This window comes from Vidua chalybeata, chromosome 37, assembly GCF_026979565.1.
Source record: "Vidua chalybeata isolate OUT-0048 chromosome 37, bVidCha1 merged haplotype, whole genome shotgun sequence".
NCBI classification, from domain to species: domain Eukaryota; kingdom Metazoa; phylum Chordata; class Aves; order Passeriformes; family Viduidae; genus Vidua; species Vidua chalybeata.
In genome coordinates this window covers 66,242-89,190 of record NC_071566.1, presented here as the reverse complement: position 1 = coordinate 89,190, position 22,949 = coordinate 66,242, and the positions used below count along the sequence as shown (strand labels likewise).

The 22,949-nt window shown below is 54.8% G+C and overlaps 2 protein-coding genes across 4 annotated transcripts; one reads left to right on the top strand and one right to left on the bottom strand.

Moving 5' to 3' along the window:
• The first annotated feature begins 350 nt into the window (after window positions 1-350).
• On the top strand, window positions 351-3,184 carry LOC128802316 (serine/threonine-protein kinase pim-1-like). Of its 3 annotated transcripts, none has more exons than XM_053968619.1 (5): window positions 351-1,280; window positions 1,379-1,429; window positions 1,634-1,843; window positions 2,643-2,822; window positions 3,078-3,176. In XM_053968619.1, exons 1-5 carry the CDS (start codon window positions 438-440, stop codon window positions 3,090-3,092), a joined length of 1,299 nt encoding a protein of 432 aa, XP_053824594.1. In that variant the 5' UTR covers window positions 351-437; the 3' UTR covers window positions 3,093-3,176. The 3 variants fall into 3 exon arrangements, with proteins under 3 accessions (XP_053824594.1, XP_053824593.1, XP_053824592.1); XM_053968617.1 differs by having other exon boundaries at window positions 352-1,280; window positions 1,634-2,000; window positions 3,078-3,184; XM_053968618.1 differs by lacking the exon at window positions 2,643-2,822 and having other exon boundaries at window positions 1,634-2,000; window positions 3,078-3,184.
• Window positions 3,185-21,421: 18,237 nt separating this feature from the next.
• On the bottom strand, window positions 21,422-22,426 carry LOC128802318 (olfactory receptor 14A16-like). Its single transcript, XM_053968624.1, has one exon. The coding sequence runs from the start codon at window positions 22,403-22,405 to the stop codon at window positions 21,434-21,436; it is 972 nt and encodes a 323-aa protein (XP_053824599.1). The 5' UTR covers window positions 22,406-22,426; the 3' UTR covers window positions 21,422-21,433.
• Window positions 22,427-22,949: the final 523 nt, after the last annotated feature.

The following is a 22,949-nucleotide window of genomic DNA, read 5'->3' as shown; positions in this document are numbered from 1 at the left end:
CCAGAGCTGATCACCTAATAAAGGCCTTTTCAAAGGAGCTGGTCTCCTGGCCCTTAATTTACATCAGGTTTCCTGAACAACAAACCCCACTCAGGAAGCACCTGCTCAGTACAGGCTGCCTGGAATGGTGTCACCTTTCTACAAGGGACAGTGTGGCCAGAAATGATCTCTGGAAGCAGAATTCTCTGAGCCCTTCAGCTGAATTCTCTGTCCCTGTCCTTTCCCTGGATCTCTGTTGCAGATGGAAGCTGCTGCTGCCATTCTCACTTTAACCTCCCTTTTGAAAGCAAATTGATGTTCCCAAGTGTTTTAAACAAGTGTTGCTCACTGTTTATGCATAGCTTTTTGGTTCCTCATGGAACCAAGCACACCCTTGTGACACAGCGGGGGCTCATGGAACCAGTGGTCCATTGTGACACTGCCAATTCAAGAAAACCATGGCGACACCATGGAACCTCATGGAACAGAGGATCCATGGTGACACAGCAGAGCCACAGTTGCAGCAGAAGCAGCGGCAGCAGCGGCTGCAGCAGAAAAAGAAGCGACTTTGTCGAGTCCCTCTTGCTCTTCCTCTCCCTCTCCCGCTGTCCCGCACCTTCTCCCGCTCTCCCTTTCCCGCTGTCCCCTCCTCTCCCAGTCTCTCTCTCCCCCTGCCGGGCCGAGCCATGCCCCCGACCCGCCCCCGGCCCCGGGCGGGGCTGCCCCGTCCCCGGCCCCGTCCCCGTCCCCATCCCCGTCCCCGTCCCCGTCCCCGTCCCCGTCCCCGTCCCCGGCCGTCCCGCCGCGGTCTCGCCCCCGCCCGGCTCTGGCCGTGCTGGCGCTGGCGCTGCTGGGCGGGCATCAGTGCCTGGGGCTGGGGCGGCATCGCCTCCCTTTGGCTCCGCCTGGCCCGAGCCCGGCCCCGGCCCCGACGTGGGCTCCAGTCCCGGCCCCGGCCCCGGCTCCTCCCGGGCCCCGCGGAGGACACAGGCGGCGCGGCCGCTGCCGCCGCCTCCGCTGCGGCTTCCCCGGCCCGAGCTCCGCCGCTCGGCAGCGCGGCCGCCGGCCCCGAGCCGCCGCTGTCCCGTTGCCAGCAGAGAACGCCTGGGGATGGCCGGCCCGGGGCGCTCAGGGGGCGCTCGGGGGCCGCTCCTGGCCCCGGGCCGAGCGCTGACAGCCGCGTCCCGCCCGCAGGGAAGGCGCAGGAGGCCCTGCAGGAGCGGTACCGGCTGGGTTCGCTGCTGGGCAGCGGCGGCTTCGGCAGCGTCTTCGCGGCCACGCGGCTCTCGGACGGCGCCCCGGTGAGCGGCGGGCGCAGGAGGAGGAGGAGGAGGATGAGGAGGATGGGGTTGGGCTAGGCGGGGGGCGAGCTGAACCCGCTGCTCTCCCTTGCTCGCAGGTGGCCATCAAAAGGGTGCCGCGGGATCGCATCCGGCACTGGGGCGAGCTGGTGAGTGAGCGGGGCCAGCGGCAGAAGCCGGGCCGTGCCGGGCGGGGATGAGCCGGGGCCCGGCAGGGTGGGAGCTGCCGGGAGCCCTGCAGGGAGAGCGGGCGTGGGCTGAGCGGGGCATGCAGAGCATCCCGGGCTGGCTGAGGGCTTCCCCAGCCCCGGCACGGCCTCAGCCCCACTGACGGCATCGCGCTCCTCCCGCAGCCCGACGGCACCAGCGCACCCCTGGAGGTCGTGCTGCTGGACAAGGTGGCCTCTGGCTTCCCCGGTGTCGTCCAGCTGCTGGAGTGGCTTGAGCTCCCCAACGACATCGTGATGGTGCTGGAGCGCCCAGAGCGGTCTCAGGACCTGCACCATTTCATTCGGGCACGGGGGTTCCTGTCCGAGGAGGAGGCGCGGGGGCTGTTCCGCCAGGTGCTGGAGGCCGTGCAGCACTGCACCAGCTGCGGGGTCCTGCACAGGGACATCAAACCAGAGAACATCCTGGTTGACCTGGCCACCGGGCAGGCCCAATTGATCGACTTTGGCTGTGGCACCTACCTGCAGGACACAGCCTACACTCACTTTGCAGGTGAGCCCAGGCAGGGGTGTGCTCCTGGAACTGGTATGTTATGGCCCAACATCTCACAGCCCAAGCTGGGTGTGCCAGCGGGGATTCTCCCTTTTGCTGCCTTTCATGGCACTGAGTCTTCAGCCGAGTTGCGTTTGAGCAGGGCTGGGTGGGGAGCCAGCTTCCAGCCCTGCTGGCAGCCTTTGCCCACCACTCTGCCCAGGACTGGGGCTGGGGCTGGGGCAGCCAGCCCGACAAAAACACCCGTGGGTGGGGGTAGCAGAGAGGAGTGGCCAGAACCTGTGGCCCAGCCGGTTTGGTGTGCAGGTGAGAAAGGGCTTGAACTGCTTCACTCACCTGGTTTGTTTGGGTTTCAAAATGGTTTTTGGGGCAATGCATGCAGGGAGGATGAAGGCATTGTTTTTCCAGCACTGGGTGGGTTTTTCCTGGTCATGGTCGGGCCTTGCCAGGGCTTTTGCCACTCTCTTCCGACACCAGTGGCTTCTTTTCCAACCCCGAGTCTGTACACAAGTCCCAGGTGCTGGCGAGAGGGCAGCGGTCACCCCGTGTGCCACTGGGGCAGCCCCCGCATGCCCAGGGATGCTGGGGCCAGGCTCTGGGAGCAGCAGCATCCCCCTGCTGAACCCCATTTGTATTCCATAGGAACACGGTCATACAGCCCCCCGGAATGGACCCACGCTGGCTGGTACTATGGCAAGCCAGCCACCATCTGGTCCCTGGGCATCCTGCTGCACCAGATGGTCTGCGGGGAGCACCCTTTCAGGAGGGGCCGGAACATCAGCTGGGACCATCAGCTCTCGCTGCCACAACGGCTCTCTCCAGGTGGATCCTCATCTCTGGCCACGGGGGCAATACCAGTGCTGGGAGACAGCAGCAGCTCGTGAGCATCCCGCTCTGGCAGCTGCTGAGGAGGGGGCACATGTGCTGCTCTCCTGCTCTCCTCCAAAACAGGGAATTGATGGGAAAGTTTAGGCCCAGCTCTGAGCACATCCAGCATGGCCTGGGCACGGGAATAGTGGGGCAAAGCCAACAGGAGCCTTCTCCAACTGACCGGTGGGTTCTGGTTTCTCTGCCCAGAGTGCCAAGATGTGATCAGGAGGTGTTTATCCATGCTGGACATGGAAAGGCCCTCGTTAGAAGAGCTGTTCTGTGATCCCTGGATGCAGGATATTCACCTGCCCTAGAAGAAGGGAGAGAGCCACAGGCACACTTTGATGCAGGGCCCTGGTAAGTTACAGCTCCACACACACCTTGGCAATGAGAAGCAAAGGAACCCAGACATTTTGTCACTGCCTGTGTCACTGCCCAGGGGTCATCAGATGGGAACACGCAGCCCTTGTGCTGGAGCTGAGCTGCTCTGCCCAGCACTGGTGGCCGCTATCCGAGCTGGTTTTGCTTGTCCTGGTTCCCTGACAGCTGGGGCCCTGGGCAGAACCCTGACAGCCTGGGCTCACCCAGGGAAGGAGAAGGAGCCCCTGGAGAAGCTGTACCAGGTGGGGCTGCTGCTGCTGGAGACAGCGAGGACGACATCAAGGATGACAAGCTCTTGCTCCACCTGGCCACCGGTAGGCTGAAGATGATGGACTTTGGTTCTGACACCTTCTCCAAAGCCAGGCTCCACAGGGAATTTGCAGATGAGTCCACACGCAGGGGGATGCTCCCAGATTTGGGCATTGCACAGCCTGGCTGGGAGCCAAAGGTTCCCCCTTTGCTGGGGCGGATGCAGCTGATCCTTCAGTCGGCTGCCAGGCTGCTTTTGGCAGGGCTGGGGAGATGGGCTGGGGTGGGTACGAAATGGGAGTGGGCTCCTGGCCCTGCCAACAGCCCCCAGCACCCACCGTGCCCCAGGCTGGGGCTGGGGCTGGGGCAGCCAGCCCGACACAAACAAACCCCCATGGTGGGAGCAGAGGTGGGACTCCAGAACCTGTGCAGGGGCTGCTTTGCTTTGCAGGCAAGGAAGGGCTTGGGCTGCTCCCCTGCCCTTGTTTGCTTTGGGATCACCATTATTTTGGGGGGCAGTGCAGGGGGCAAGGGAGAAATCCTGGGCTTCCCTCACCCATGGGTGGGGTTTTCCCTGGCATGCAGGGGTTGGGCCTTCCTCAAGCCCCTGACAGAGAGAAGATTTTTGACCTTTTTTCTTGTTCCCCTTTTTGTCTGTAATCTATTTTCAATAATTTCTTGTGTGTTTTTCTAGAGGAAGCGTTCTAGGTGGGGTCCAGTCTGGATGGGGAAGTGCTTGGGAGCAGCTGCGGCGTGGATGGGCCGTGCCCTTGGAGAAGTCTGAGGACATCGTTTGGGACCAGCTTTTCTTCCAGCGGTGGATGGCGTCAGGTGGGTCCCGTCTGCTTGGCATGGTGGGATCAGAGCTTTGGGGAGATGGCAGCGAGCACAGGAGCATCCTGCTGCGGGCAGCTGCTGAGGGCTGGATGTGCCGTGGCTGGCTGCAGGCTGGGCACATGTCCTGCCCTCCTGCTCTGCTGCCAAAGGCAGCAGTGATGGGCAGCTCTGGGCACCGCTCTGGGCACGGCCAGCATGGCCTGGGCACCGCGGGCGGCTGGGACAAGGGGACAGGAGCCTTCAGCTGACGGGCGCTTTCTGCTTTCTCTCCTTGCAGCCGGGCTCTGCGGGTGCTGAGGCTGCTCTGGGCTCTGCCAGGGCTCTGCTGGAGCTCAGCACCGGGCCAGAATCAGCCAAAGAAGAAATGGTGTGACCTGCAGCACAGACTTGCTTGAGCATTTCAGCAACACAGCTCAAGTTGCAGAGTGTACACCTCCCAGGGAAAACATGCCACCACCCAAAAAATAAACTTGTTCAATAACTTCTGAGATGAAATCAATCTGGGATGACCCCAAATGACATTTTGCAGCTTGCTCAAGCTGTAGCTCAGCCCTTCTCTGAACAGTTCTCTCCCCCACCTGCCTTTTACTTCCCAACTGCTCCCTCTTTTCCCCCGGTGAGTTCCCAGCCCATGGCAGGCTCCATCACACTGCTGCCTTCCTTGGTGCCCCTCACCACGAGGAAGGCCGAGCCCCAGGCTTAGGGACTCATCCTGTCACTGGCTGAGGAGCAGCAATGTCTCAGAGGTCCAATGGGATTTTAGTGTCCTTCAGAGCTGCTCTCCAGCCCTCAGCTCTCCTCACTGCTGAGTTCCCACTCCCTTTTCTTTGTCCTTGCAGCAGGATGAGCTCTGTGAATCCCCTTGAGCCTCCCCACTCTTCCCAGCCCATGCACCCACCTCAGTTAGGCTGAAGCTGCAGCTTCTCTGTCTCCTCTGGCACACCAGTCCAGTCCCCTGTGCGGGGAGCCCCAGCCCAGAGCACAGCACTCAGCAGTGCAGTCCGGGCTGGAGCAGCTGCCCTGCAGCCCTGGCTTGGCTCTTGGTGGCAAGGGAATGCTCCCTGTTTGCAGCTGTCCCTGCAGGATGGCCCCAGGGCAGAGCCCAGCCGGGCTCCCACTGCAGCCCCTGAAGCTTGGGGCAGACAGTGGTGCCAGAGCTGAGGTTCACGGGGAGCACCCGCAGCTGTGGCTTGCAGTCAGTGTTGGCAAATGTTGTGTTCTCATCTCCTGCAGCCTGTGGGGAAAGCAACCTGTGCTGCCAGGCCTGTGTGTGCCAGGCCTGTGTGTGCCAGGGGCTCTTGGATGTCTCTGTACCCATGGACAGAAGGCTCTGTGTGTGCCAGGGGCTCTTGGATGTCTCTGTACCCATGGACAGAAGGCTCTGTGTGTGCCAGGGGCTCTTGGATGTCTCTGTACCCATGGACAGAAGGCCCTGTCTGTGCCAGGGTTTCCAGAATGTCTCTGTACCCATGGGTATGGAATAGCATGGACAGTGACAGTGTCAGTCACGTTGCTTGCACGCTCCTTCCTTTGCATACAAGACACATCCATGCACACCCCCATGCACAGATACATTAAAAGGACAGGGAGGGAGAGAGATTTCCCACAGAGCTCTAACTTTGGCATAACTCACCTTTTAGCCAGTGGCCAGGGGATTTTTTTCCCAGCTCTGTGTGAGAAGGTGTCCAGGAGCTGAAGGAGCAGCATTTAGAAGCAGTTTCAGGATTTCTAGGCAGGCAGTGGAGCTGACAACCATCCACGTAACTCACTGTATTCATCAGGATGTGCTGCTGGTTCCTTGGGAATATGGCCCAGTGGAGACACGAGACTTGGAAAAATCCCAGCTCTCTGTGGATTTGTGCAAAGGGGGAGCAGCAGAAACACTTTGTGTCTGCTCTGGGGACACAAGGTCCAAGGAGCTGCGGTGGCAGAGGGTGAGCTGGGCTGGTGGCAGGTGAAGTCCTGGTTCATGACATCCCAGAGTGGCACAGGACAAAGCTCCAAGCACCCCCAACCCCACTGATGAAGTCTTTGTGATGCTGCACATCCTACAGGAAAAGCTGCTGTCACACAATGCACTGGGATTTGTAAGTTTCATTTTCAATACTTTAGGGCCAAGTTTCAAACTGCAGTATCTTTGCCCTCAAGACACAGTCGTGCACAATCCATCTCTCATCCTCCTATTGCTTCAACTCCAATTTAAAAAAAAAATCTTAATATTGGAAACAAAACCTAAAATCTTTAAAAAAACGGATGCTGAGTTCAGTCTGTAAGATGGATCCAGGCCATCAGAACATGCCCCAAGTAAATGAGTTCTCCTTTTAAAAAGATCAGTTACCTCTTTATCCAAAGTTACAGAAGATTTTCACTACACATTTGTTTCTTGTTTTTATCTTTCATATTTCTCTCGTTTTTCTTTTTAAGCACATAACATCCTGGAAAAAGAAATGTACAGCAAAATGAGATACATTTCTGATAAACAATGAAAGTATTTACTCCTCTGTTTACTTTTCTTGGGATACCCTGATGTAAAAAATCTAGCAGATATGAGCAGGGGTGTGAAGTGTTTGCTTTGCACTAAGCTGGAGTTCAGCACTGCTGACATCCTGATCCAGCCAAGAGTTGCAGAATTCTTTTGCACATCTCGAGCCATGTGTTTGCAGGCACAGCACCTGCAGTGCTGACACACCCGTGCACGTGAATAACTCTGTTACTCCCTCACAGAATTTGGGCTGTGCCCCAGAACGAGGTGCTCCAGCCCTTTGCTCCTGGTTCCCGTGGGGAGCAGCTCCCTTCCCTCTGGCTGAGCTGCTCAGGCAGAGCCCGGCAGCTCCTGGCCCTGCAGGGCTGAGGCTTTTCCCCGTTGCTGGGCACAGACTGATGGAGCAGCACTGCTGAACACGGGCACACAGAGGGACCAGCAGCAGCTGCCTTTGCCCACCTGAGGCTCCAAGGCCCAAACTCGGAGCAGACAGGGCTGGAAGAGACTCGCAGGCTCCCTGCTGGCTCTGCTGCCCCCCTTGTGCCCACCTGGGAGCCCCCAGGGCCAGCAGGGATTGAGATGGCAGCCCTGGGCTCCTGGAGGTTGTGCAAGGAACGCAGCTGGGGACTCCCTGTCCATGGGCAGCTTCCAGATGGAAAAGGCTGCTGTGCCCAGGCAGCTCCAAGGGCAGAGAAAGGAGGGTCTCGACCACGGGATCTGTGCCAGTCCCACAGTCCTGGGCAGCAGCCACCGAGCCCTGGGGGAGCAGAGGGCACAGCAAGAGGGACAAAAGCAGGCAAGGTCAGAGACTGGAGAGAGCCAGACCCGGGAGCAGGAACAGCTGCTCCATTGCACTCTTGGAGAAAGCTCTTGGCTGGTTCAAAGCGCTGAAAGGCGTGAAGGGCAGAGAGGAGGCCACAGCAAACAATGCTCCTGTTTCCACAGCCTCCCCTCTCCGTGTCCCAGAAGGAATTGGATGGACTGTGTTCTTCTCTCCGAGTCGTCTCGTTCAGCACGAGCAGCTGAGCACCAGGAGCTGAAGGAGCTGAAGCCTCAGGCCACAAGAGCTGGGCCAGAGGAGACTTTCTGAGCAAATGAATGCTGCTAACATGGACCTGGCTGAATGCAGCAGATGGAATCATGGAATCACAGAATCCTTTCTGTTGGGAAAGACCTCTGAGCTCATCCAGTCCAGCTGGTCACCCAGCAGTGTCGAGCCCAGCACTAAACCACGTCCCTGCAGTGCCAAGGCCTGGACAACAGCCCTGAGTGAGGCCTGAACAACAGGCCCTGAGCCAAAGGTGGCCTCTGGATGAACCTTCCAGCCAAAGGTTATCTTTGGATCTGCTCACTAATGAAATATGCATGGTCATTAGCACTGTGATAGATGTATCCACTCATTAGTGAAACATGTATTGACCTTTCTGTGTTTAGAAGCTGGACAAGGCCATGAAATCCGACATCTGGCCTTGTCTGGGGCTGAATGCTCAAAGTCACCTCCCTTGGTTCCTCCTGGGGCCCTGGCCAGGCTTTGGGAGGAAGCCAAGAGGAGGATGAAAGCAGATGTTCCCGCACCAGAAGTGCTGTCAGTTTGTTCATTCAGCACTGTCAGAGCTGGGCCCTCTCACAGCGGGGCTGGAGCCTCACCTGTGGCTGGAGGCACCTGCAGGAATTGCCAGTGTCCAGGAGTGGCTCTGCAGCCCTTGGCTGTGACAGCTTCCCCAGCTGCTGTGTGGATCTGGGGGATGGTAAAGCCTGAGGGTAACTGGGGCTGGATCTTTCTTAATCACTGCTGCAATCTTTGGTGGTGATGGTTGGGTGCATTGCTGAGCTGCTCCTTTTGTGATTCTTTGCTGCTTTGAGCTACAGTCAATGACACTGATTCCTTCAGTTGGTGTCTGTGTCTTTGGTGCTGACCCTGCCCACTGGTGAAACAAAACTGGCACAGTCTGGCCAGATCACCACAAAATGTCACTTTTTAAATGTAAATGTGAGGAATCAGTCCCATCAGAAATTCCCAGATGGGAAGCCCTTCCCTGGAGTTCCCTGGCTCTGGAGTGGGCTGAGGTGGGAGCACCGTGTGAGCAGTGGGGCAGTCGGTTAAAAGAGGCTGAACCCCTGGATGTCTTAAAATGCATCCAAAAATGGCATATGGGAAATAGAAAAGAACTTGTGGCTTTGGGAAGACGAGGGTGAATTTTATTAATTAAACATTGGAAACAGCACGAACAGAAGGAAAAATTGTTGTTGGAACATCCCCACATGGAGCGACAGAAGAAGGTTTAAGTCATGAACTCAAGTTCATTTGTGCAAGTGATGATGATAATAATAATAATAATAATAATAATAATAATAATAATAATAATAATAATAGTTATATATAATATAATCCAATAATCTATATTTATATCTGTATAATTAAAAATTGATAATCTGAAATAATGCTGACAATGCTAATATGTCAGCTTTGGCTGCTCACTGTGACACTGAATACCCTACAGAAAAGGACTGGCCAAGACCCAGCTGTCAGTGGTAAACTTTGTGAATTGTGTACAATGAATAAAGGAGGAAGGGATGAAATTGGCTATTTTTATAGGATTTGCTGATAATGTGGTGCAGAATGCTTTGTCTGTTACATGAGAAATAAAGTGATTAAGGCTGCTGGCTTTTTCATGTCCCAGACAATCCACAAGCTGCAGGATTGGTTGAACGGGTGAAGGGGTTGTTAAAAGAGCATTTGAAAGAATGAGGAATGGGAACCTGTCCCCATGGAGAAGCCATCTCCCAGATGTGCTCCATGCCCTTAGCAATGGCCCCCTGGGGAAATGGAAACCCCCTGGCTGTGCAGGGCTGCTCCCAATTTGCAAATACAGCCATGGACAGTGAGACTTGGACTGCCTGGGAAATTGTTCTGGCTGTGATGGCCCTGGCAGGGCCAGCCCAGAGGCTGCAGGGCTGGACCTTCAAGCACTGGAATTAGTTAGGATAAATCAGAAGCAAATGAGAGTTAACAACACAGGAACAGGAATCCAGATTCCTCCAGGACACTTTGGTTCGATAACTGCTCACTGGAGCTTGGCCTTGCAAAGTGCTCATGCCATGGGAGGCGGAACTGATGCAGATTATCAAGGAGAAATTGAAGGAATTGTGTTAAACAATAGTGAACAAGATTGGATTATTCAACCCCATGACAGGGTAGCACAATTATTGATATTGTCAGTTTTTAAAACAATTGGGAAAAAAGGAGATGGACCTCAAATCACTGCTGTTGGTGGAGATAAAGGGTTTGGATCCAGCAGTGCTAATAGAGGAGCCAGGGTGTGGGTCCAGAGGCCAAAAGGCCCTCCCGAGGCAGCTGAAGGGACAGCTCCTGGGGAAAGACAGCACTGTTTGAATCCTGAAAGCTGGGCAGGAACGATGGGAATGTGTCCCTGCAGCCAAGTGCTCTGTGTGAGAACAAGTAGATATTACAGGAGATTGTTTTACACATCCTGCCAGACCAAATCTCCCTGTTTGCCCCAGGGAAAACTCGTGACCTGGACTCCATCTAGGATGGAGCCAGGGCCAGGCTCTTGTACTGCCCCAGGTGTATCCCTTGAAGGCCTTTTAATAAACACCTGCTTTATTCCTTTAGCACTGTCTAGCTCTGTTCTAGGTGGCCTCTCAAGGCATCACCACCAAACCAGGGGAACACGGACCAGGCCTGGCTGGCTGGGCCTCCTGGGGACCACCTGCCCACCTTGGCATGTCGAGGGCTGCTTCTCACCTGCCCTGAAGCACTGGGGCTCTGGGCTTTCCTTCCACACTTTCTCAGTTGTGTCCCTGGCAGGGATCTCTTCAAAGTACAAGAAACTTCAGTGTTTCAATGTAACTGAGTTCTTGAGGGTTTTGTGACATCACTGAGGGAGTTGTGACATCACAGAGCTGGCTGTGATGTCACAGAGAAAGGTGTGAGGCCATAGAGCAGACTCTGCCATCATAGAGGGTGGCTTTGTGGCATCAGAGCGTGGATTGTGACATCATCCGGTGCCAGTGTGACATCAGAGAGCAGGCTGTGACATCACAGAACAGACTGTGACTTGTCAGGGTGACTTTGTGACATCACAGACTTCTGTGACATCACAGCACTGCTGTATGGCATCACAGGGTGACATCATAGAGCTGGCGCTGTGACATCACAGAGATGGCTCTGTGACATCACAGGGGCAGTGTGACAACATAGGCACTGTGTGACATCATAGGGGCAGTGTGACATCACACAGGCTGTGTGACATCACAGAGACAGTGTGACATCATAGGGGCAGTGTGACATCACAGAGATAGCTGTGTGACATCACAAAGGCAGTGTGACATCATAGGGGCACTATGACATCACAGTGATGGCTGTGTGATGTCACAGAGATGGCTCTGTGACATCACAGGGCTGTGTGACATCACAGGAGCAGTGTGACATCACAGAGTGGGCTGTGTGACATCACAGAGATAGCTGTGTGACATCACAAGGGCAGTGTGACATCATAGGGGCACTATGACATCACAGTAATGTTTGTGTGACATCACATAGCTGTGTGACATCATAGGGGCAGTGTGACATCACAGAGATAGCTGTGTGACATCACAGTTGCAGTGTGAGGTCACTGGGGAGGTCACTCCACCCCAGCCCCCCTCACAGTTCCCCCAGAGAAGTCCAACGCTGCTCGTGCACAGCGGGGTCCCCTGTCCCCCCGGGTCCCCCCGCCCCCGGCGCCGCAGCCTCCCCCAGAGGATGTTCCACGAGATCGACCCCAGAGCCTGACACGGGGACGGGGGACGGGGCCGTGGGGGATGGGACAGGGGGACAGGGACCCCCTGGCAGCGTCCCCGTGTCCCCCAGGGCCAGAGTCTGGGCCAGGGCTCCTTCACCCTGTTACCAACGAGGGCTTGAGAGCGCTGAAAAAATCCCCAGCAAGGGAGCAACAAAAACCAGATTTAATATTAAGCGACAGCACAGCAAAGTTCCTTGGCAAGAGTCACTCTGCTCCTGACTGGACACTTCAGGCACAGCAAGGAAACAAAGCAACAACAAAACCAAACAAAATCCAGGCAATCAGACCAGAAATTAGCCAATAACTGAGGCTTTCCTTCCTCTGGAAAAGAACTGTCCTTCTCGGCCAGGCACCCATGGCCACAATCGGGATTTCACCTCCAACATTGCCTGTTGTGACAGACTGGAGGAGATTGTTGGCTGGAAACATTTCATGTGTGGGGAGGAAGGGGCAGGTCCAGCCTTGCCCTGCCCTGGAACCCCAGCCCTGCCCTGCCCTGGAACCCCAATCCCCCCAGAGCCTCTATCCCAGCCCAGCAGTGGCTGCCAGTCCCTGGCACAGCACAGGCAATGCTCCACAGCCACCTCTGGAGCCCCAGCCCAGCTCCTGAGTGACCAAATGACCCCAAGTCCCACCTGGGGGAAGGGCCCAGGAAGGCCAAGGGGTATTTAAGGCTGAGCACAAGGCAAGCACACATCTTGACCCTACCTCCTCTTGGAATTTCCTCCTGAACACTGCTGGAATCCAGGAGTTGGTAGTTGTGTGTGTGCTACTCTAGATCTTATTTTTCTCTCTTTCAGTGTCTACTTCCTCTATCTCTGTCCTCTTGCAAATATTGATTAATTTAAAATTGAACATGCTTAATGTTTATGAAGTTGAATGGACAAAGGTAATAGTTTGAGAAGTGTTTTCTGTTCACTGAATATCAAATTAAATTTTGCCAAAGTTTCTCCTATTTCCTAAAGTTCCCAGTAAAGGCTGTTTTCTTATTTGGAGCTCCTGAGAGTCCCTTCTGTGTATTCCTCCAGTGCATCCAACACAGAGTACACAAACAATTGCAATTCATTTTAAATGTGTCCTTGAGAGAATTGTTTGGGGGATGGGGGTCAGGGCTTGTGTGTCCTGCTTGGCACAGCCCAGGCAGGGCTTTCACAGCCCCATCCCACACTCCATTTCCCAGCTGGAGCCGCTGCTGCCTCTGAGTTCTGCTGCCCCAGCCCCAGGGACGCTCTCCTTGTCTGCCCATTCCCCCACGGTCTCTGGGCAGGGATGGCCTCAGTGGGGGCTGCTGACATCCTCAGCACCTTGGAGGCTGCTGCTGAATTTTACTGCTCCAGAGGCTTCTTCAGCCTCCAGCTCTTCTGTTCAGGAATTCAGTGCCCCAGGGCTCATTAACATTCAGAACACCTTAACAAGCCAAACCTCTGGGAATAATTAAAGTTTTCAAATCTTTTGTGGTTAATTAGACAGATTTCAGAAGCCTATTGCAAGTGAATACACTATATTTAAAAAGACAGTGAGAAAGATTTTTTAAGTCCTGTATAGTTTTTTTTTTTTACTGTTTATACATTGATATGTGCAATCTCCAATTGACTCTAAATCCAAGAACCTCCTCATGCAGTTGGAATAGATATGAAAATCAAGACCCTTCATGGCTGACAATCAATCAGACTCTGTCCCTACCCCCACCCCACCATTGCCCCCATCCAAGCCCTGGCACTCAGAGCAGCCTTGTGCAAATCTGAGCTCCCTCCAGCCCAGGCTGCACCTGCAGGGTTCAGCTCCTTGGCTCCAACTCCCACCTGCTTTCCCTGGAGAAGGAGCTGCCCGAGACACAGAGGGATGTTCATTTCTTGTCAGCCAACAAAGCCAAGGGAAGGCACAGCTCCATCAAAAGTCATTCTTCTCCCTGGCTGTGCCCAGTCCCTGATCCCCACAGCCTGTCCTGTTTCCTTCATCCCTGCATTGCCAGGCACTTTCTGGGACAAGGCAGCTCTGCTCTGGGGATGGAGGGAGCTCCAAGTGCCACCACTGGATTGGGAACCACAACTCATCAGGTTTGTGTCCTTTGGGGTCAGGAACTGGTGAGACTCAGAGGCACAGAAAGTTTCTCTTCACCGCAAACATAAAAAATGTGACCATGTTACATTTAAGAAACATCAAAACCCTTCCTTAAACTCCTTGTGACATCCCAGCAACATCTGACATGTCCACCATCCACAAGGCATTGCCATACAGGAAGGATTTTAGACAAACAGATAAGAAGAGGTGATATAAAAATAAAAATAGGAAATAGGATGCTGGCTAAGGCGTTATTTAAACTTCAGAAAGATTGGGCAACTCCCTGAAGCTGAAAGCTTGAAGCCAGTCAAGGGAGATGCATTGGGATGACCAGAGAACAGCTGCAGGCGGAAGTCTGGGAGCAATGGGAAGGACATTGATCCAGCTGCTCTAAATGAAGGAATGTCCTTAGACATGGCCATTTCAACAGGAGAACTGGAAACACCTGAAGGAAGAGGGTTATGAAATATTACACTGAATCTTGGCGCCAATGGAAGAGGGGAAGATCAGTATTTCTCCTCCTGCCATCAGTAGAAGAACCCAGTAGATCCAGGAAATTCCTGTTTCTGGTGGGAAAAAGTACTCAAATGACCCAGATAATAAATATTTACTTGTATAATATGAAACTAACAGATATTAACACCTGTGCCCTTTTCCAGGCAGACATCAGCTATGTGGCCATGAACAGGCAGTGCCACTTGTGCCCTGAGGTGCCCAGCTGGGATTGGATCTCTCAGAGAGGAGCTGAGGGAGAGCAGAGCACCTTGCAAGCTGCAGGTCCCTGCCAGCCCCGCAGGGCTCCTGTGCCATCAACATCTGCTCTGCTCCAGGCTGAAACAGGGCCCAGCACGGTGCCGGGATCATCAGAGAGCTGAGGTGTGTGCTGGAATTCCATGCCCTCCCCATGGCGCAGCAGCCCTGCATTTCCCTGCTCCAGCCTTGGTCTCCAGCACAGCCATGGAGGCTCTTTGGGCTCCTGAGTGTTCCTGCAGCCCCCAAGGGCAGCTGAGCTCTGCCTTTGGCACAGTCAGCCCTGGCCAGCGCAGGCCACGCTCAGCAATTCCTTGTCTGTGCCCGGCCTTGCTGCCAGCCCCGGCAGCGGCTGCGTGGCCCCTTGGTGGCCCTGTGCTGGCCCAGCCATGGTGCCACAGCCCCTGTGCAGGCCCAGCCCAGGACAGGAGCATTGCGGCTGGGAACGGCCCCTGTGCCGTGGTGCCCACGGCAGCCTTGGGGCTCTGTGCCCCATGGCCTCCCTGCTGGGCAGCCTCTGCCAGCTCCTGCCCAGCCCGTGGCACCTGTGGGGCTGCACAGACAGCCCTGCCCCGGGCTCTGCCGGCCTCTGGGCCAGCAGAGAGGCCGGCCAGGGCTGGCCATGGCCGGGAACAGGCCCTGAGCCCCGCAGCAGGATGGAGCTGGGCCACAGCCAAACTCAGCCCAGGCCAAAGCTGGGCTCAGCAGCCAGGGCTGCCAAGGGCTGGGGACAGAGGCTGGCGCTGACAAATGTCCTGGGCCCCCTCCCTGCTGTGTCCATGCCCCCAAGGGCACAGAGCAGCCTCCTCTCTCGGCCACTTGCCTGTTTTCAATGCCTTGCACAGGCGCTGGCCCTGCCCCACAAGGCCTGGGCTGAGTCCTGCCCCTGCACGCTCAGCCAGGCTGAGATGGACACTGATGGTTTCTGGGCCAGGCTCTCGGAGCCCAGCCCAGCTCCCTGCAAGCTCTGCCAGCTGCCCTGAGCTCTGTGCAGCACCAAGGGCCTCTCCCCAGCACAGCCCAGCCGGCTCTGGCCCCACAGCTCTGCTCAGGCCAGGCTGCTCTGGCCACTGGCCCCACGGCCTCAGCCCCTGCCAAGGGCACAGCAGCAGCTGCAGCTCAGCCAGGACTCAGCCCCAGCCATGGGGGAAGGGGCTTGCCCAAGGCACAAGGAGGCTCCCTGGCTGCCCTGCTCCCCTCGGCCTCAGCTGCTGAGAGCTCTGCAGCCCCTGCTGCCATCCCATCTGCCCAGGCCAGCACAAGAGCCCCGGCCTTGGGGCCCTCCAGAGCTGCTCCTGCTCCAGGCCCAGGGCCCATCCCAGAGCTGGGGCAGCCACAAAGCTCTGCCCATTTCTGCTCATTGCTGCTCTGATGGGGATGGATCCTCAGCCCCTTGGAGGTTCCTGATGAATTTTCTTACTCCAGAGGCCTGTTCTTTCTTGAGCTCTTCAGTTCAGGAATTCAGTGACAAAAGGCTCATGAACATCTGTATAAAATACCCAAACAAGAAAAGCTTTTGTGAAAAATTGAAGTTTTCAATTCTTCTGTGGTTAATTAGACAGATTTCAGAAGTTAATTCAAAGTGAATATAGTGTTTTGAAAACTATGCACAGAGAACTGTTTTGTCCTGTTTTCTTGTCCTGTTTTTTCTTTTTAGAGATTGATATCCGCAATGTCCAATTGATATTGACCCCCAACATCTTCTAATGCAGTCTGAATAGATGTGAAAATCGAGGCCCTTCATGGCTGACAATCAATCAGACTTTGTCCTTACCCCCTCCCCACCATTTCCCGCATCCAAGCCCTGGTACTCAGAGCAGCTGAGTCACATCCAGGGCTGTCCCCAGGGCTCAGGATTGGGGCCAGGTCAGTGAAATCTCTTTATTGCTGATCTGGACGAGGCCATCGAGGGCACCCTCAGGCAGTTCCCAGGTGAGCCCAGGCTGGGTGGGAGTGTGGCTGTGCTGGAGGGCAGGAAGCTCTGCAGAGGGATCTGGACAGGCTGGAGCCATGGGCCCAGGACAGTGGGATGAGGTTCACCAAGGCCAAGGGCCGGGTCCTGCCCTGGGCTCACAACCACCCCAAATCCCTGGCTGTGCCCTGCCCCTGATCCCCACAGCCTGTCCTGTTTCCTTCATCCCTGCATTGCCAGGGACTTTCTGGGACAAGGCAGCTCTGCTCTGGGGATGGAGGGAGCTCCAAGTGCCACCACTGGAGTGGGAACCACAACTCATCAGGTTTGTGTCCTTTGGGGGTCAGGAACTGGTGAGACTCAGAGGCACAGAAAGTTTCTCTTCATGGCCAACAGACCACAGCTGAACAGGACACAATTTAATAACAATCACACTCTTCTCTGAGTTATGTGCATGATGAGTCCACCATCCACAAGTGATTTCCATGCTAGAATTGATTTTAAACAAACGTGTTTCTGTGGTAGATATAAACACAATTAAGTTCTTGTATCAGGATGCTCATCCTGGAGTGGGGGAAAAACAACTCAAACAATTCCTGATTTGCAAAGCTGTCAGTGGTGGATGGAGAAGGGAGGTCAGGCAGGTGTTGGAGGAAATGCTGAAACCAGCCTGACTCATTTCATCTCCTCCTGGCCTGGCTGATCTCCCCTCTTTCCCCTTCCACCCACTGGCTTTTGTCTCCCACCAAGCCCCCCGGTGAAGAGCCTGGCTCTGTGTTCTCCATCCCCTCCTCGCTGGCACTGCCAGGCTGGGATGAGGAGCCCCTCAGCCTTCCCTGCTCCGGGCTGGACAAGCCCAGCTCCCTCAGCCTCTGCTCACAGCCCAAGGGCTCCAGCCCCACCTTGGAGGCCCTTCCCTAAGGCTGCTCCAGCTGCCAGACATCTTTCCTGTCCTGGGGAACCCAACCCAGGCCACAGGGACCTGGATAATCCACGTCCTTGATGTCCTGGTCACACAGCCCTGGCCCCTTTTCCCCGTGTCAGGCTCTGGGCTGGATCCTGTGGAACATCCTTTGGTGAAGGCTGTGGCTCCAGGTGGGCCGGGGGGATAGCGGGGGACAGGGACCCCGCTGGGCATGAACAGCATTGGACTTGTTGGGAGAAACTGTGAGGGGGAGCTGGGGTGGAGTGACCAACCCAGTGACCTCACACAGCCCTCCTGGGATGTCACACAGCCCCTCTGTGATGTCACAGCCCGTTCTCTAATGTCACACAGCTGGTCTCTGATGTCACAGACAACTCTGTGATGTCACATTCTGCTTTTTGATGTCAGACCTCTGCCCTGTGATGTCACATCCAGCTCTGTGATGTCGCAGAGAGAGTCTATGATGTGGCAGGTGCTCAGTGACCTCACATACCCCACTCTGTGATGTCATAGTCTGCTCTGTGACCTCATGTTACAGATGATAAATTGTCTCCACCAGGTGAGCTCACACCTGGAGCTTCTTCTCCAAAACCCCAGGCCTATGGAAACCACACAATGCCCATTGTGTGAGAAGGGGAGCTGGAAGTTCACCAGCCTCAGTGTCCTGCCAGCTCAGCCAGGCCCACAGGAACATTGGGGTCCACGACCACCAGGGACCACCAGAGAGACACCCAGGACAGAAGAGAGCGTGGGTAAAGGGGAGGGGAAATATGTGAATGATTTTGGGGAAATGATTATCAGATGTATGTTTAGTCCAGGACAATCAATGAATATGTGTGCAAAATACAGAATATGAACAGAAACTTTCCTGCACTCAGCACGCTCCACTTTGGGAGGAGCTATCCCCCGTGCATCTGGCTGAATAAAGAATGCTGCTTCCTAATGCTGCACTGGTGTGAAGGAGTTTTCTGTTTTACCAAATTTTTGGTAACACTCCACTCCCAAGGAAAGCTCTGTCTCCTGCTGCTCACAAACAGAGAAGGGCTGGTGGCAGATGTGGGGGTCAGAGGCTGCCTGGGGCAGAGTGGCCATGAAATAATCGAGTTTTCAATGTTCTGTGAAAGAAGGAGGGACATCAACAAAACTTCATCACTGGAATTACAGAGGGCAGACCTGGGTCTATTTAGGATGCAGATTTGGAGAGTACCGAGACAGGTACTGATTTTTTAAAGGGATACAGCCCTTAAAAAAAAAGGGGTCCAGGAAGGATGGACACATTTCAAGAAACTAATCATAAGGGGGAAGGAGCAGCCTGTCCCAGTGTGGCAAAAGATGAACTGGTGAGGAAAATTACTGCCCTGGCTGCCCATGGAGCTTTTGTCGGAGCTCAAGGGAAAAAGGAGGGTGCATTAACATTGGACAGAAGGTCAGGTGACTTCGGAAGTGTTTGAGGATGTTGTTAGGTCAAGCAGAAAGAAAAGCTGAGAGGTGAAATCTCAATGAGAGATTAACCTGGCCACTTCTGTGAAAAATAATAAAAAATTTGTCTCTGAATAAATTTATAGCAGTTGTTCTATTAAATTAATAGCAAAACCTGGGATAAGGAGAACCTCTACTTTTCATTGGATCCGGTGGAGAATAGAGTAACTAAAGATACGGAAAAGGTTGAGTTATTTAACACCTTATTTGCATTAAATTTCAATATATGGACAGGTTGTCCTCAGGACAAGAGTTCTCCTGAGCTGGCAGATGGGCACAGGGAGCAGAACGGGCCCCTGTAATCCAGGAGGAAGCAGCTGGTGACCTGCTGAGCCACTCAGATGCTCACAGGTGTATGGGATGGGATGGGATCCATCCTAGGGGGATGAGGGAGCTGGTGGATGAGCTCCCCAAGCTGCTCTCCATCATTTACCATCAGTCCTGGCTCAGCAGGGAGGCCCCAGAGCACTGGAGGTGCCAGTGTGAGCCCATCCCCAAGAAGGGCTGGAAGGAGGATCTGGGGAACTCCAGGCCTGTCAGCCTGACCTCGGTGCCCGGCAAGGTTCTGGAACAGATCACCTTGAGAGCCATCACAGGGCACCCACAGGATGGCCGAGGGGTCAGAGCCAGCCAGCGTGGATTTAAGAGGGGCAGGCCCTGCCTGAGCAACCTGATCTCCTTTTATAGCCAGGTGACCCAGCTGTGGATGTGGGAAAGGCTGTGGATGTGTCCATCTGCACTTCAGCAAAGCCTTTGACACTGTCTCTGATATCAGCAGATCTATCAGTTCCCTAGAAAAGCTGCAGCCCACGGCTTGGGCAGGTTCCCTCCTGGCTGGGAGATGGAAGAGCTGGCTGGAGGCTGGGCCCAGAGAGTGGTGGGGATGGTGCTGCATCCAGCTGGTGTCCAGTCCCTGCTGCTGTCCCCCAGGGATCTGTGCTGGGCCCAGTCCTGTTTCACATCTTCACTGATGATCTGGCTGAGGGGATCGAGCCCACCATCACCAAATTTGCAGATGACACCAAGCTGGGTGTGAGTGTGGATCTGCTGGAGGGCAGGACAAGAAGACACAGCCTTGAGCTGCACCAGGGGAGGTTGAGGCTGGACAAGAGGAAGAAGTTCTTCACAGAAAGGGTGAGTGGGCATTGGAATGGGCAGGCCAGGGGGAGGTGGCAGAGTCACTGTCCCTCTGCAGTGGCACTTAGTGGCATGTCTGGGTGACAAGGCGGTATTAGGGCATTGGTTGGACTTGATGATCTCCAAGGTCTTTTCCAGCCTATTTGATTCTGTCATTCTGTGATGATTGGGACACTCTGGGGCCATTGTGACACTGGGGGGCCTCGTGGAACTGAGAGCACCAGAGTGACACTGTGCAGCCCCATAGAACCAGGGCTCCATTGTGGTGCTCTGGGGCCAAATGGAACCAGGGAGTCCCCCGTGACCCTGGGTCCTCGTGGAACCACAGAGGCCATTGTGACACTGCGGGGCCTGGTGGAACCCAGGGGTTTCACCATTTGGACACGGCGAAACCAAGGAGAGCATTGGGAGAGTCCAGGGCCCAGTGGAACCAAGGGGCCGTTCTGACCCTGCGGGGCCTCACGGAACCAAGGGGACATTGTGACACTGCAGGACCTTGTGTAACCAAGGGGCCACTGTGACACCCTGGGGCCTCAAGGAATCTGGAAGGCCGTTGTGACACTGTGTGGCCTCGTGGAAACAAGGAATCCATTGTGACACTGAGGGGACTTGTGGAACCACAGAGAGCATTGTGACAGTGTGGGACCTCATGTGACCATGGGGCCTTTGTGACACCCTGGGGCCCCATGGAACCAAGGGGCCACTGTGAAACTGCGGCACCAACGAGAACATTGTGACACTGTGAAGCCCCATGGGACCAAGGAGTCCATTGTCACATTTTGGGGCCCCATGGAACCAAGGAGACCAGTGTGACAGTGCAGGGCCTGGGGTAACCAAAGGGACATTGTGACACTGAGGGGCCCCTTGGAACCAAGGACATCTTTGTAGATGACACCAAGCTGGATGTGAATGTAGGTCTATGGGAGCATAGGAGAGCTCTGCAGAGGGACCTGGACAGGCTGGATCCAGGGCCCAAATCCAACAAGGTGAGGTTTAACAAGTCCAAGTGCCGGGTCCTGCACTTTGGTCACAACAACCCCTGCAGCGCTCCAGGCTGGGGACAGAGGGGCTGGAGAGCAGCCAGGCAGAAAGGGACCTGCAGGGACTGATGGACAGCAGGATGGACATGAGCCAGCCGTGTGCCCAGGTGGCCAAGAAGGCCAATGGCTCCTGGCCTGGATCAGGAATGGTGTGGCCAGCAGGAGCAGAGCTGCTGCGCCAGCACTGATCTGCCCCCAGCTCTGCATACACACATTACTGCTGCAGCTCCAGAGAAGGCAAAAAAAGGGCATCTCTGCAGAAATCTTTGCTGGGAGATCCTTGAGTTCCTTTAAAGCTACCGAGAGCGCAGGCCCTCATTGACACAGTCTGTGGCCACAGGTAAGGTGGAGGCAAACAAAATGAGCAATGGCACAAACAATGACATTTCTTTGTGGACAATCTGAAAAACCTAAAACAAAGGAAAAAGAACTTCCAAAATGAAACCAACAAGAAGTATGAAAGCTGAGTTTTATTACAAGTGATTTGCAGAAAATGGTCAGCAGTTTAATGTTTCTGAAAGCATCCAGTCATCAGTCTCCACACTGCAGCCTTGAGCTCCTGGTTCCTCAGGCTGTAGATGAGGGGGTTCAGGGCTGGAGACACCACCGAGTACAGAACTGACACTGCCAAATCCAGGGATGGGGAGGACATGGAGGGGGGCTTCAGGTAGGCAAATAAACCAGTGCTGATAAACAGGGAGACCACAGCCAGGTGAGGGAGGCAGGTGGAAAAGGCTTTGTGCCGTCCCTGCTCAGAGGGGATCCTCAGCACAGCCCTGAAGATCTGCACATAGGAGAAAACAATGAACACAAAACATCCCAATCCTAAACAGACACTTACAGCAAGAAGCCCAAATTCCCTGAGATAGGATTTGGAGCAGGAGATCTTGAGCATCTGGGGGATTTCACAGAAGAACTGGCCCAGGGCATTGCCATGGCACAGGGGCAAGGAAAATGTATTGGCTGTGTGCATGAGAGCATTGACAAATCCACTGGCCCAGGCAGCTGCTGCCATGTGGGCACAAGCTCTGCTGCCCAGGAGGGTCCCGTAGTGCAGGCGTTTGCAGATGGACACGTAGCGGTCATAGGACATGATGGTCAGGAGGGAAATCTCTGCTGAGATGAAGAACATAATGTAAAAGAGCTGTGCAGCACATCCTGTGTAGGAGATGGTGCTGGTGTCCCAGAGGGAATTGTGCATGGCTTTGGGGACAGTGGTGCAGATGGAGCCCAGGTGGCTGAGGGCCAGGTTGAGCAGGAAGAAGAACATGGGCGTGTGCAGGTGGTGGCCGCAGGCTACGGCGCTGATGATGAGGCCGTTGCCCAGGAGGGCAGCCAGGGAGATGCCCAGCAAGAGGCAGAAGTGCAGGAGCTGCAGCTGCCGCGTCTCTGCCAGTGCCAGCAGGAGGAAGTGGCTGATGGAGCTGCTGTTGGACATTTCTTCACTCTGGGCATCATGAAATGTTAAAAAAGGCATTGACAAGATAGGGCCAATTTCTTTGAGTCTGTCCTATGTATTTTATTTGGAATCCTTTCAAAATTACTTCTCTTCCCGTGAGGGAACTTCACTAAGCTTTTTTTTTTTTTTTTTTTTTTTTTTTTTTTTTTTTTTTTGAGTTGGTGTTTCTGCTGCTGAGTTACTGCCTGATCTTATCTTCAGCATTGCTCTCAGCCTGAACACTGGGGAGCCCAGAGGGAGAACAGGGCTCCCTGTGCCCCAGTGCAGTCAGACCTGCTGGTCCCCACACAGGTGCACTTTGCTCATTTCACCTCCTTTATTTCAGGGTGATTGAACTTAAAACATCCCTGAAAAATTAAGTGGAATTTTGACAGCTCCAATTTCAAAATAAATTTCCCTAATCACTTCTCTCCTTTTTTTTTCTTTGTTTTTGAACAGGAAGGGATAGCCAAGGTTCCTCTGCCTCTCTGCTGCCTGGAGTTGTGCCTACTGGGAGCTGTTTCTCTCTATCCAAGCCTTGTCCCTGCCAGTGTTGCCAGAGCCCATCCCTGCCCTTGGGGCT